Source organism: Phaethon lepturus, unplaced genomic scaffold (assembly GCF_000687285.1).
Source record: "Phaethon lepturus isolate BGI_N335 unplaced genomic scaffold, ASM68728v1 scaffold10317, whole genome shotgun sequence".
Taxonomy (NCBI): domain Eukaryota; kingdom Metazoa; phylum Chordata; class Aves; order Phaethontiformes; family Phaethontidae; genus Phaethon; species Phaethon lepturus.
In genome coordinates, this window is record NW_010551119.1 from 34,136 (window position 1) to 48,505 (window position 14,370).

Below are 14,370 nucleotides of genomic sequence, written 5' to 3' on the forward strand. Positions count from 1 at the left end.
TCTTTCCCTCTGATCCCTTTTATAAATATATGGAGAACAGCCATGTGTTTCCATACTGTTGCCAAACAAATAAGGCATTTAAAAAGATTTTATGCTTATAAATTGAAGATATATAAGGTCTAAGTGTGTCTCCTAATTGTAAAAATATTAACTATGCCTTTTTTTCTTTTGCTATTTTATTTCTCAATAAAATTTTCTTTGAAACTTTAGTCTTGCTCTTATCTTGCAGGTGAATAGTTGAATAATCTGACTGCTTTTAGGTTTTAATACAACTGTATAAGTTGTATTACTATGTTAGAGACAGTCATGATTTTCAGAGTTTGAAAGAGACTTGATTTAATAATCAACAATAGAAATAAAAAATGTAGTACTTCTGCTGCTCTCAGTGCTATAACCACTGTGGTGTATTGTATACATTAAAAACTTGAGCCATGCTCAATATATTATTTCCTGTTATTTAGGAGAATGTTAATCTCCTGTTAAAGTAAAGTATGCTGGTGCTTAATCCAAAAACATAAAGCAAAAAAATTAAATATAATGGAAATCTAGTGTAATTTCTGACCCAGTCCATAGATTCATACTACTTGTATTACATGTACAGCTGAACAACGAGAAGACTACAGCTTTCCAACTGCTAAAATGGTCTTCACTAGAAATGGTGTATGCTGAAAGGTATTTGTATGTTCTTATGTTCCCACATTAACCTTCCTGCCACCTTCTGTCTGTTCTCCCCAGATCCAGGTACTTCCAAATTGAAAGATAGCGAAGGAGATCTGGGTATTTTTGTTCACGTGCCATTCTGTTCTTTATGGTATAATATAGGGTCCCTAATTTAGATGTATTTGTAGACTGCCTGCAAATGAAACTGTAGACCAGACTGCCTGCAAATCAAAACCACCCTGTGCCTACAGAATATTTTGCATCTGTGGATGCTAGAAAAACACATACATCATTGAATTAAAGTTTAGAAGATAGTAAAAAGTTAAGAATCTGTTCCAAATGTTCCACTAAATTTGCTTTCTTATAGAAATTCAAAGTTTTACATACAGGTTTTTTTTTTTTTACTGCAAAGTTTTGATATGAGTGGAAATTGAAATTACCCAAACCCATCCAGATATCCCATCACCAAGTTAAAGGCTTATTTTCTCTGTTGTCGTTCAAAATATTTGTATGTATTACATCATGTGAAATGGAAAATAGGGAGAAAACCTCCATCCTGGAGTTACATACAGTCTGTTGGGGAGAACTCTCTTCTGAAAGACGGGAGATCACAGTTCAAAACCCTTTGCAACAATCAGGGTAACTCAGGCCATGAATTTGGGTCTCTGAAGCTCAGAAACATATCTCCAGTGTTTGGATAGATTTTTTGGAAGGGGGAGAAAACCTCTCATTTTGTCAGATACATCTTGGTGTGAATTTAACCCTTAGTTTCCAGTTTAAATTTCTTTTTATTAAAAATGTAGGGAAGTTAAACATTTAATTAGTCTGAGCCTTTTCTTTATTTCCTGTTTAGGGAAAATTAAGTTCATCATCAAATTGGCATCTGTTTCTAATTACTTTAGTGGACAAACAATAACTTACATAGCATGCAGTTGGCTGTGGCTTTCGGTGTGAACTGAGAATTTCCTCCTTTGAGGAGGAAACTGTTGGACAGTTGGAAAAAATGCTGTTGGAGGAAAGTTCAGAAGATGTGGTTGTGGGAAGCAGCGCTGACCACTAAGCAAAGTTACAGGGTGGCTTCCTGAGTCTTACGGCAGTGAAGTTATGGTTCATTTCTCAACTTTGTGTTTCTTTTTCTGGCTGCATGCTCCTATAAAGAATCAAGTGTTTGGGTGCCTGTTACCTGAATTCTGCCTTCCTTCTGATGTTTCAGGGAAGATAAATGATAGGTTTAAGTAAACAGTTTCTAGATCTTCTGAGCTTAGTGACATGGATTTTGCAGCAGGGAAATTTACTCTGGAATTTGGATTTCTCTGCTCATCCATAAGCCTCAATTTTTGGTAACATTCATGGGATTGTGTGCTGCTACTGATTTTTTAATTATTATTTTCGTAAGATTTTTCTTCTGAGAATTGATAAATTGTGTATTGCTGTATGTGTATTTTGTTTTGATTTCAGAATCACTTTAATTTGGGGATAATTTGGGGGGGTGGTTAAAAGGTATGAGTTGTTGCCAGAAGTAACTTTTGTGAACACAAATGTGCAAGCCTTTCATATAAAGGTGTCGTGGAAAACACACTGTGTCTACTGAACTGTGTGGATAAAGGGGAATTTAACTTAATTTTTCTCATTAAGAGAATTTGGTAGGGTGTAAATTCCTTGTTTGTTGCTGCTGATGCTTAACCAGTCTGAATCATAGGCCACTGGAATTAATGGAAAGTTTCCCATTAGCTTCAATGTGGTTTTTTTTCAAGTCCCAACAGACCTCCCACTGTTCCAGAGTCAAGCATTAGTGAGGGACAGTGAGCCTGCCAATCATGCAGGTTTCGTGTGTATGCATGTGGTGAGATTTCTAGGAGGCTGAAGACTGCTTTCATGAGGGTAATATTTATGTGGAGCTCCATAATATTTAAGAAAGTCTGTGATTTTTTCCTCTGATTTATATTAGAACAGAAGCTGTGATATGCAAAACCTTTGATTTATTTTAATGGAAGCAGTAGGGGAATGATACCATTACCATTTTTCTGATATGATATAGAAGCTGGTGAATATAATAGCGATCCCTTGAATGATTAAAATTTTATGCTGATTTTAAAGACAGTAATGAACATACTAGAAAATACTCTCTCTCTCTTTGGGTTTCATATATAAGTGGGTTTTGGTTTGCCAGCCCCAGACTTCTGTCTGGGGATCTCCTCTGTGGTTTTTATAGACTACTAATCAGATCACAAGAGTCAGAGCGGCATACGCATCACCTTACTATGTAAATAAAGCTGGTTATTATTTGTTGCTTTTAAGATCTATTGGAAGTAGCCTGTGTGGGTTTTACCCAGTGTTTGGTTCAACTATTAGGCAGAATTCTACTCCACGACATACAGTGTTGTTCACTCCTCTCTAGTAAAAATGTTTTTACAAAGTAAAGAAACTTTTTTTGAATCACTCATAATGTTTTAGAATATAATCTCAGTGAAATATTAAAAAAGAAAACCAACGAACATCTAATTTATCCCCTTGAGACTTGTCATTGCCAGGTGACACTACCTTTTGCAAGCCCGTCTTCCTGGAGCGACAGTCTTCAGTGAGTTGACAGTCTGTATGCACAAGATTGAATTCTGTTAAATGCGGTGTGTTTTTGTGGACATACGCATAAGTGTCACTCCATTCCCTAAAACTGAGAAAGGACCTTACTGCAAGCACTGGTTGTCTTGTCTTCTGGCTATGTGATGAAGCTTTGTTGTGGCTGCATTCCTTGCTCCGAGTGCGTAACTGACCAAATCCCGTGACATCACACCTCTTGTCACACCTCTAGCTCTCTATGTGTTTCTCTAGCTTCTGTTAGCAGAGGTATGTCTGAAAACATGAGCGCTCACAATGGTTCTTCTGAGAGTCTTTGCAAACAAGCAGGACTTTATTACAATGCTGTGCTAGTGACAATTGTTGCTTATGCGGTGCCTACTGACAAAATGAAACCTGTTTCATCACACAGGGGTAAGAACAGGGGACCAGCAGCTCAGAGAGGGGTTCTAGCTGTTCTGACAGCCACGAGCTGAGACGCTACTAAAAGATTTTACAAAACGGTATAACAACATGGAGGTGTTCCGCAAAACATCTTTGGTGACTGAAAAACAAGGCATGTAATTGAGTTTGAGGATGTAGCCAGGATTATATTTTCAGAGAATGTAGTCTAGTCCAGTTGGAACATGGCCATTACTGGCAAAAGCACATGATGAATTTCCTAGGTAAATAATTTTATATCTCATCCAGTGTTTCAGCATGTTAGAGTTTTTCTCACTGTAGGTAGGTGCTGTGTAGTAGTGCCCTTCAGCATTGTAGATGATGTCTAGACAGGTCAGGTAGAGACTGTAGTCACACTGAGTGCACCAACAACTACCAATATGATGTGGTTTCACTCAAGATACTTCATGAGGTCTCAGTTAGTAAGCACTCAAACTATTTGGCCTGTGTGTTACATTGATATGTTGCCCATCAGTTAAAACAATAAGGATTTGCTTATTTGATTGCATTTGGCTCAACATCACACAAGATGGGAAGAACCTTCCTTTGGTCACGCAGGGCATGGAAGCAGCCTGGTCCCTGGACTTTCCCAGAATATATGAGTTTCATTAAGAAGAATGTACACCTAGCAGAGGATTTTAATTTGTGAGGGATTGCAGATGTCACCCAATTTTGTAATTGGTTTCTGAACCTTTTCAGTCGAACTGTATTCTTTCTGAGATGGGAAGACCAGAATTACAGTTTTCTAGTTGCATAGGGCTTTTTGCTTTGTTCACGAGTCCTTTTCTAATAATTCCTTGCATTGAGTTTTCTTTATGACCAGTGCTGACATAATTCTGAAAAAGCGTCAGCTCAGTCTGTCATGATCCCAAGCTTTCATTCTTGGACAGCAATGGGTGACACGCAGGCCATCACTTTATACGTGAATTTAGGATTGTTATTTCACATATGCATCACTTTACCTGTGATGTTATCTATGTTAAATACCATAGTCTTTTTTAATGCCCACTCACCGAGTCTCATAAGGCCCTTCTGTCATTCTTTACAGTCAGCTTTAAATAATTTAACATCTTCAACAGACTTTGTAATCTCACTGTTCAGTCCCCTTTCCAGGTCATTTGGAATATGTTCAACAATATGGGTCCCAGTACAAATTCCTTTAGAAATCCAATGGTGGCCTTCCAGTGTGAAATCAAAACTTTTTTTGTTTCCCACTTTATTAGACACTTTTCTACCCACATGAAGATCTTTCCTATTGTCCCATGGTGGCTTCATTTCTTGGCGTAGATGGCCATACGGTACGATAAGTAAACTTTCATTCTGTGTAGATCCTGTCATTTATTATTTAAATAATAGAGTGGAGTAACCAAATAAATGATAGGGGAAGTTGCTTGGTCAGACAAACTTTCTACTGAAATAGAAGTCTTGATAACTGGAGACATAATTTTTAGTTACTAAGAGAATACCTAGGGAATCCCTTTGTGTGGTGTACGTTGTAAACTGCAAGGTATCATACTATATAAAGACATCCAGGTAGTGTAATATGTACACACAAAGTGGTGCAGGAAATGTTGGAGGTATTCCTTCTTTGTCTGAAATATCTTAAAGGTACTTTACACCTGCAAAGCAGTGGCACCTGTTCATTATTTATTTTCAGATATGTTGCTAATTTACACTGGACAGAGTGCGAGCTATCTAAAATCTTAATTCATCCTGGTTTTTCTGGCTTCTCTTGATGCATGCTTTTCACTCTTTTCCATGAAACGTGTTGCAATTAAGCTTGGAGCTTTTTATTATTGTATTTCCCTGTCATTTGGCTGAATCTGCTATTACATTATGTTATCATAGGTTTGTTTATAGACAATGCAGTTGTTTTTCACTTTTTCCTTTGGGAAATACACTGCCAAAGGTAGGTGAAGTTTAACGCCCTTGTTTTGCAGATGAAGAAGCAAACGTAGAAGCTTCATTTGCTTCTGTTGTCCATAAAGAGCACTGATTATACGTAGCTGCTTATAAATGAACAATTTTGTTACTGTGTAGGATATTGGAAAATTGTAGAGGCATAGTCAATCTGACTCTCACTTAGGCTGTTTAGACTAACTTTCTGGGCAGGGCTCTGTCTCCCAAATAAATTAACATTCTTTTGTCTTTCTCCAACATCGCTCTCCAGGACCCAACATTGCCTCCCTGCACACTAGTATTGTAGACCACAGTGTACAGAAATATAGCATGCTTCAAGCAATATTGGTTTTGACCCTTTAAATTTTGTGGTCGGGACCTCGCTAAATGGCATGTTAGAGAGAACTGTGTGCTTTTTGATCTCTTACCAACCAAGAAAACTTCTTCTCAACATGGATCATTTTCATCATCTTTAATCATAGACTGAAGGCAGAATATTTTATTTTTAGATGTACTGTCTATTTATATCTCCACATTCTAAGCTTCTACCAATTGCTTGTGTTGGTCTCCTTGAAAGAAAGAAGGAGAGCTAGAGGAATGAGAACAATAATTCATCTATGGTTATTAGATCTGTGCAAATATCATATATATATTCCCTATATATTCCCTTTTTTAAATATCAGCTGAAAACGTGCAGTTTATCTTCTTCCTTCCTATGATTAAAAATTAGATAGTGAAGGCTAAATGAATATACTCTTAAATAAACTTATTACATTTAATGAAATATTGCCACAAATTTATCTTTCAGATTGAGCTAAAGAAGTGAAGCCTTTCTTTAAAAAAAAAGTTCAGACTGTACCTTTTTTTTTGTTTAACCTTGCAAATTTACACAATACAGGTGTTGACTGTCCTTAAATCTTTTTTTTACAAATTACAGTTACGTGGTACTTGAAATATTTGCCTTGCAAAGTAGAAAGCAAAAGATTGAAACAAATCATAAGAAATATTTACAAAGATACTGGCAGATCTGAATTTTCCAGCGTACCTACCAAGTACTGTGTTGCAGTGGCTTTTTATTGTTGTCTTTGCTACTTTTTGATTTTGCTTGCATTAGGAAAACTTTTTTTTTTATTTTTAGTATTTGCTTTTCATTGACTATTAAATATTTCAGAGAATATCAGTGAAACCTGTCAGGAACATCAGAAGACTTAGAAAAATAAACAAGTTGGATTTATATGTACAGGAGGAGGAGTGGAAAGCTTCTGGTAAGAGATCTAAAGCCCTAAAATGTGGTAAAACTGGATCAATCCTTCTTTTTTTTTTATTGCCATGTAACATTGCAGGCATCAAAGTGTGACAAAGTTATTTTGGTGTACAGCAGTAATAAAAGAATTTAAAAGGTTTTGAGTTACACAGAAATTAAGTGGATTTTCAGACATTTCTGTCTTTTTCATGGTGGTCAGATAAATTAGTATTTTATTTTAGATAAGTTTCTGACAGGTAACTAGGATTGTATGAGCTAAGGAATAGATGATTGATTCTCAAGCATACATTGATCACCAGGGAAGAAATGTGAAGGAATGTTTCTTCTTATTTTCCACCCGCAGAAATCATTGCCCAGTTCGATAGATGAACTAATGAGTTAAGCAGAAGGCTATTGTAAGTGTGTGCAAAAATAGACAGGAAGACAGTTTTTCCTCTGAAAGAGCTACCCACCTAGCCTAAATGATGTATTGAATCAGGAGTACACATGGGATGCTTAATGAGGTCAGAAGAGCTTTTTTTGAAAGGCTAGGAGGAGAAAAACAGGGCTAAGCACATTGCATCACTTTTTATGACCTTCCTTATGCTTAGAAAGTGAAGTGAAAGAACAGATTGCTGGGCAAAGTAAGGAGTTTTGGGTTATCTTTTCTGTTTTACTTTGAATCATCAGTTATTAGTTACTTCTTGGGACACACTGCTGGATTGAACGTACCAAATAACTTCTTCAGTATGGCAAAACCTGTCACCTTGCAACATTTCTGTAAATTGTGGGGGCTGTTTTTTAAATCTGAAAATGTGTGAGCGAAGCAGGAAATTGTGTAGGCATCAGATTCTGTTCTCTATCGCAGTAGTATAAATCTGGTGTGAATCCATTATTTCAATTACTTTACACTTGATTTACATTCTGGTATGAGCGAAAAACAAGCCTTAAGCAAATAACTGACTTGTGTGCACTGATAAATCAGTGCATTGGAAGCCATTACTAATACAAATTAATATTCTGATTTCTTTATGCTATCTCCCCTTTTAAGAATAACACTGAAAGTAAACTGGAGGCCTATGCTAGAAATTACTCATGGTGTTCATGTATTTCTAAAACTACAGTTAAACCTGAGTCTGAATCATATACACTTGCCTTTTGTGAAAGTTTCGACCCTTTCAGTTTAGTCCATACAGAAATTACTAAAATAAAAGGGGTTGCATAAATCTGCTTGGCCATATTGCTTTCTTTTGTAAGCAAAATATTTGGCTTGTCCTGAATTGAAATTAATTTGGTAACATGTCTTGTGTATGATCAGGCCAAAAATCTGTCTAGCTCATTATTCTGTTTCCGAGAGTAGCAGTTGTGTACGAAGGAATGCATGAGGGCAAGCACGTAAATATACTTTTCTTGCATGCTCCCTGCCCCACAACCTGTGGCTAATGGAGCTTCTGATATTTAGGTTGTGATTTTATATTTAAGAATCCTTGACGGATTTTTCTTCCACTTTGTGAACCTTTCTGTCACTCAACCTTTGCAATTTTCTGGCATCTGCAACATACTGTGGAAAGGAATTCCACTCCTGAGTTGGGTTGGTGGTAAGGAAGTGTATCGTATTGGCTATTTTGAATGTGCTGCTTCATAATTTATTTGATACCCCCTATTTGGAAAGACCTTTGTTGTTTAACTTTGTTTAACTTTGTTAAAGTTGTTCCTTATTCAGCCTGGCATGGCCACACAATTTTACAGATGTCTGTCCTGTCGCTCATCAGTTATTCATCTTTGAGGATGAAGAGTCCTGTTTGTTTAGTCATTCTTCACACAGAAGCTGTTCCATAGCTTTAATCTTGCTTGTCACATCTCTTTGAACCTCTTCTGGTTTTTCTGTATCTGATTTCTACTGTGGGGACCACAGCCGCACAGTATCCCGTGTTATGCACAGCAGTGGCATAGTGTCCCATTCTTTGCCATTTCTAATACTGTTTTTTCCTTTTTTTTGACTGACGCTGGACATTATCTGGTTGTTCTAAGTTCACCAACTCTTCCCTAAATAGCAATAGCTTGTTCAGAGCACTTTCATTTGTGTATGCAGAGTTAGGGTTGACTTTTTTCCCCCCATATTCATTACTTTCCCTTTTGTTGCACTTATGCTTGTGTATTAGCAAGGCTTAATGCATTGAAAATTTTTTCAATTTTTAGACAAATCCCACATATTCTCTGGTCATCATTCAGAATGTTATTTTAGATATTTACCCAGCAGTAATTTTTTCAATATCCTCCATGAAGAGGATGCTATGGGATATTGAAATTATCAACTTGGCAATTATTTTTGCAAATGCAGCTAACATTTCTGTCTGATGCTTTCTGAGCATTTTGCATAGATTTTCAGAATTGATGACATTTGCCGTCTGAAAAATCAGGTCTCTTGAAGATACTAATTAGCTATTGAAAATTATTTAGGCCTTTACATCCTAATTTGGAATATATATCTGTTTATAAAGACAATGTATGATAATGGGAATAAAAGGACTAAGCTGAAGTCTTCATAAGGGGCAAAAGGTCAGGCTTTTAAAGTATTTAGAACATAAACTACTTTTGTGGGTAGTGGGAGTTGGCCGCCTCAATTCCTTTTAAAATCTGATCCTGAAACTGGTTTCCAGACTCTTAAGACTAAGGATGGTCTTGAAATATGATATATACTCCAAAGTCACTTAACAAAGGCAACATTTTCTGAAGGACCTGTCTTTTCTATAGAGATATAAAAGCTATTTCAATACTTTTTCGTGACCTACAACTTCAAACAAAACGCTAAAATATTTACCTCAATTTGTCATAGCATTAAATATTTAAAAATAAATATTGGAATGAAATTTCACTGCTTTCTTAAGTAATAAAAGTTGTATCATTTCCCAAGAGAGTACTTAAAAAGAAATACAGCAGCTGGTGAGGCTCTGAAGTTGGGCTTCAGGAAACAGTGGCTTCTGTTTGAGAATAAGAAAATTCGTGGCAAAAGCTGTGGGTTTCTTTTTTTTTTTTTTTTAAGGTGAAACAAAAGCTTTCGTTATTTCATTAGCCACTGATACGCTGGTGATCAAATGGCAGAAAAATAAAATGTCTAGCCCCTTTGCACAAGCAGAAGCATCACATTTTTATTATATACATTTATAAGGAGAGTATGCAGGCATGTGAAGGCAGACTTGATTAGACAGATCGAGAAAGACATCTGTGTCTGACTGCTGAGTTAGTCTGTGGAGCCACTGCTACCGCCTGGTCAACAACACTGGAAAAAAAGAAGAAAAAAACCCCCAACAATCTAGAACAGATGCAGAGAAAAACTGCTTAAATGCTATGGGGAATGAACGTTTTATCTTGCAAAGGAAACAAAAATAATATGACTATGCTTTAGTCTGCCAAACTGGAAAAGGGATCCCTGTAAAATTCGTATGGTGGGGGAGAAGACTGCCCAGGCATTTTTCATTTCACTTGCACTAGCAGAAGCTGAAAAATGAACACAGAGGTAGAAACTTAACAGCTGGGCTGAAAAGGAGGAGAAAGTCAGGTAGATGCAGGGGGAGGAATATCCTAGCTTGAGGTGAAAGTCATCTGATGGGAAGAAGAGAACTCATATCAAGTGATATTTTTATTTATCTTAGTTCTGTATCTGGTGCTTGTATAATGTAATGAACTCACAGCTCTGCAAATATCCTATGTAGACAGAATTCAAACAAGCATCAGTCTGTTTTCCATGGCTGGTATGTCTGATAAAAGTTGACCTGTACTGCCTGGGAAGCCATGCACTTGCCTGAATAGTAGACAGTACATTTCTTCGGCACAAGACAAGTGCTTGCAATGGGTCAGTTAACACGGCTGACAGGCCTCTGTTTATAATAGTTCAGCATGAGGGAATTTATCTTTTTCTCTTCAACAGATTTTGCTGAAACATAGTATCCCACCAAACAACTTCAACTACAAGCTCTGGAAAAAGCATTTCTTAATTTACAAGTTTGATTTTGTTAAATAGACCAAATAACTTTTTTAAAAATTGTTTTATGTTCTGGAATCTTATTTTGAAGTCTTATGTATGGCATTTTAAGGGTATTTTGCAAAGTATATCTAAAAATACAATCTTTCATACTGTTTATTTGAAGTATTTTAAATAATTTATCTTGTGTAATACTATGGCTTCATATACTGTAGCTCAGCAGTCAGAAGCATATTCTCAATGCTAAACCTTAACATCAGAAAAGCAGACTCTCATGATGTTTCCTTTAGACCAAGCCCTATTGTTGTAATTTTGAGAAGTAATGTTTAAAAAACATGATTGTGTTTTTTGATCTGCTGAATGTCTTTCATTATGCTCTTTAAGAAAGTAAATGGCAAAGATGAGTATTCCCAGTAGCAAACAGAATAGCAGAATAATACATAACATAATGATGTTGGAAAGTAAGCAATATTAATCTTTAAACTGTTCCATATCTGCTACGGACTTCACATCGCTGTGTATGGATTTATCTTCCAGAAGAGATTCTTCTGGAGGTATTTATGAAGTTTTCCTTGTTTTTATAGGGGTTTGGGTTTTTTTACCATCAGCTTCAGTGCTTCATGATCTAAGACGAGCTGAGTCTTCCCTATCTGTGTATGTGTATTCTAAACAAGTAGTCCCCTTTTATAGCCTTATTTAGCTTGGAACATTATAGAAGTCTGATATAAACAGGGAACTTGGGCATGCCCAAACAGTGCTTAATAAAGAAAAACTGATCCAAAATGTGAAGCCCAGTAATAAAATAGAAACTTAGCAGGACCTTCACAAAAAAAACAAGAAATAGCATCCCAGTGTTTCCTTTCCAAACTTTCTGTTGCTCTCTTTGATCAGATATATATTTGCTCCACTGTGACATACAGAATTTACTCTTTTTAGAAACTGCTAGTACTGCTTCTAGTATTGGATCTCACATGATCATTGTACATCTCATGAATTCTGTTTTTCATTTCAATGGCAAAAATCTGTCAGCTGAGTCCTTCAGATTCCCTAAACTGATCGAAATTCACCTCTTGAAAGATGATGGAAAGTCAACATTGGTTTCTCTCCACCTCCTGATGTCTTGTTTCTAGTCTGATTATAGAGTTGCCTTCTGGTAGTCTTTTGGTAAACAGGGATCAGCCGATACAGTTAATATAAACCTCTTAGACTTTATTTCTTAAACTCTTAACTTGTTTATGAAAGCTGATATGCAAGATAGTTTGGATGCTCCTGGAGTGTCTCTCTGACTGCCTCCTGGTTTCGGTAAAGAACTGGTCTCCCGATCATCCCTGCTGTATTGTGTGCACGTTAATTTTTTTCTGAGGTCCCCTCCTGTAAGGAACTTCATGTTTCCTTTTGAGAGGGAATTTGCACATAGTTGACACTTGAGAGTTTTCTGCGGTATCTGGATATGGGGCCATGTCATACGCAACTCTCTCTACCAAAGATAGCATGAAGACATGCTTCACACTGTGTCATGCCACAGAAGCACCTTGCTGTCCAGCTGTGGATCTGTGTGAACGTAATCAGCTCAGTCCACAGAGGGTCAGGTCTCTGTGTGTGGGTGCAAGTTAAGACCTTGGACTTGCTCCCTGAAGTGATCTGAGAGAATTAACAGTAGTAGCACTGATTCAGGAGATCTTTCAATCCTATATTCCTAACTGGCAAAAGATACAGGCACTTGTATGAGCAAATTTAACAGTTACAATCATGACCATTATTAATATAGGAATGTGAGATACACATATGATATCTGTAAACAAAATTAGTCCAGTTATCCACACTCAGGTGTGACATTTGCCACTGGTAAGTTTTTGGGGTGCAGTTCAAATTCTAAGAGTTAAATATATCCATGAATCATAGCACAGATCTTTGCACTTATATACATAAAATTTTTTATCCAATACATAAAAATAAATGGATGATACTGCTTTGTTTTCCAACAGAATTCTAAAAATTACTTCATGCATACGCAATGTACCTAACTTAGTTTACTATTTCATTAAGGTCTTGGTATTGACAACAGGACGTCTTTCCCACAGAGCAATTCTTTTCCATGGGATGATACACTTTTCAATGTATCTATGCACGCAGCAATCCGACGTGGAAAATGGAAGTTACTAACTGGATATCCAGGTAATTAAGTAACCCCTTTTTGTACAGTGTATCATATTGCCCACCTGCCCCAAACACGGTTTAATGTATGTTCATTTATTTTAGTTATTCTGCTAACTTCTCAGGTTTTTGATCACATGCAAACTCTAGAAGGGGCACTTCTAAAATCCAAACATCATATTCTTTCATTTTGCAAAGATTTTGTATACAAATTACTTTCACAGTAGTGGAAAAATTATCACAGAATCATAGCATATCTCAAGATGGAAGGGACCCATAAAGATCATCAAATCCAAGAAGACGGTCCATAAAATTACTTGATATGAAATTAAGTGATGTGGAAGTTTGAATTCCAATGGTACAGCTTTTTTGTATAAATAGGACTCTTGTATAGGTATCCCTGGACTAGAGAGACTTTGGCTAGCATTAAGGAATGCAGCAGTAGTCACAGGCCAATGGCTTGTCATGGGACCTAGTGGATTCCTCGATTACAGTAAAACTCTACATCTACATGCTGCTGCACCGTATCTGAGAATTAACCCTTGGTCTGTTTCTGTTTCTGTAGGCTGCAGTCATTGGTTCCCTCCACCATCTTTGTTCAATGAGTCAATGATTCAATCGTCTGATCCACCAACAAAGAGACTTTGGCTGTTTGATATTGTTCATGATCCTGAAGAGAAAAATGATTTATCTGAAAAATATCCTCATGTGGTAAAAAAACTGCTCTCACGGCTTCAGTATTACTATAAAGGTTCAGTGCCTGTGTTCTACCCTGATGAGGATCCCCACTGTGATCCAGCAGCAACTGGGGCTTGGGGTCCTTGGGCATAGTGCACAGCACTGCATCCTGCAAAACATCCCTGTAGCAGAGTCTAATTTATGGACTCGGGGTCCTAGTCACATATTTCTTACCTTGTTTATTAAACTATTGCTAATTGTGAGCTCATTCCTTGAGTAATTCATTAAGAGTATTTCTTACTCTTAAAATATGTTGGGGATCTTATTTCAATCTTTTTCCACTCTCTCCTTACCAACAATTGTATGTGAAATGTTTGTAAAATTACAAATCTGTTGTTTGAATGTTCTTTATCCAGGATATAATTTTAATGCAGAAAGTAAAACGTTGCCTCCCTCCTTGAAAGAGATTACTTTTCTTAAAAAGCTGCAATGAATCATGGCAGCACAGACATCCAGAATGGATCCACCTTGTAGAATAAATAAATTTTTAATTTCATGTTTATCCAGAGGACAAACTCTATTGGAAGCTGTTACATATCTGTAAAGAATAGTAAAAAAAAATACAACAGTTGACATAATTTTTGCGTTTAACATACACCTCTGTCCAGAAAGGGGAACAGATGGAAATCTCCCAGAGTAAAAAAACCCCAAACAGAATCACAGAATCACTAGGTTGGAA

At 36.7% G+C, this 14,370-nt stretch overlaps 1 protein-coding gene across 1 annotated transcript in view; it reads left to right on the forward strand.

The window, feature by feature from the left end:
- Window positions 1–13,784, forward strand: part of LOC104623633 (arylsulfatase B-like) — a gene marked incomplete at its 5' end in the record, with an annotated part of 32,509 nt that extends 18,725 nt beyond the window's left edge. Inside the window, 2 exons of the mRNA XM_010290779.1 lie at window positions 12,846–12,974; window positions 13,519–13,784. Coding sequence (XP_010289081.1) covers window positions 12,846–12,974; window positions 13,519–13,784 — 395 coding nt within the window. The remainder of the gene's footprint in view (window positions 1–12,845; window positions 12,975–13,518) is intronic.
- Window positions 13,785–14,370: the final 586 nt, after the last annotated feature.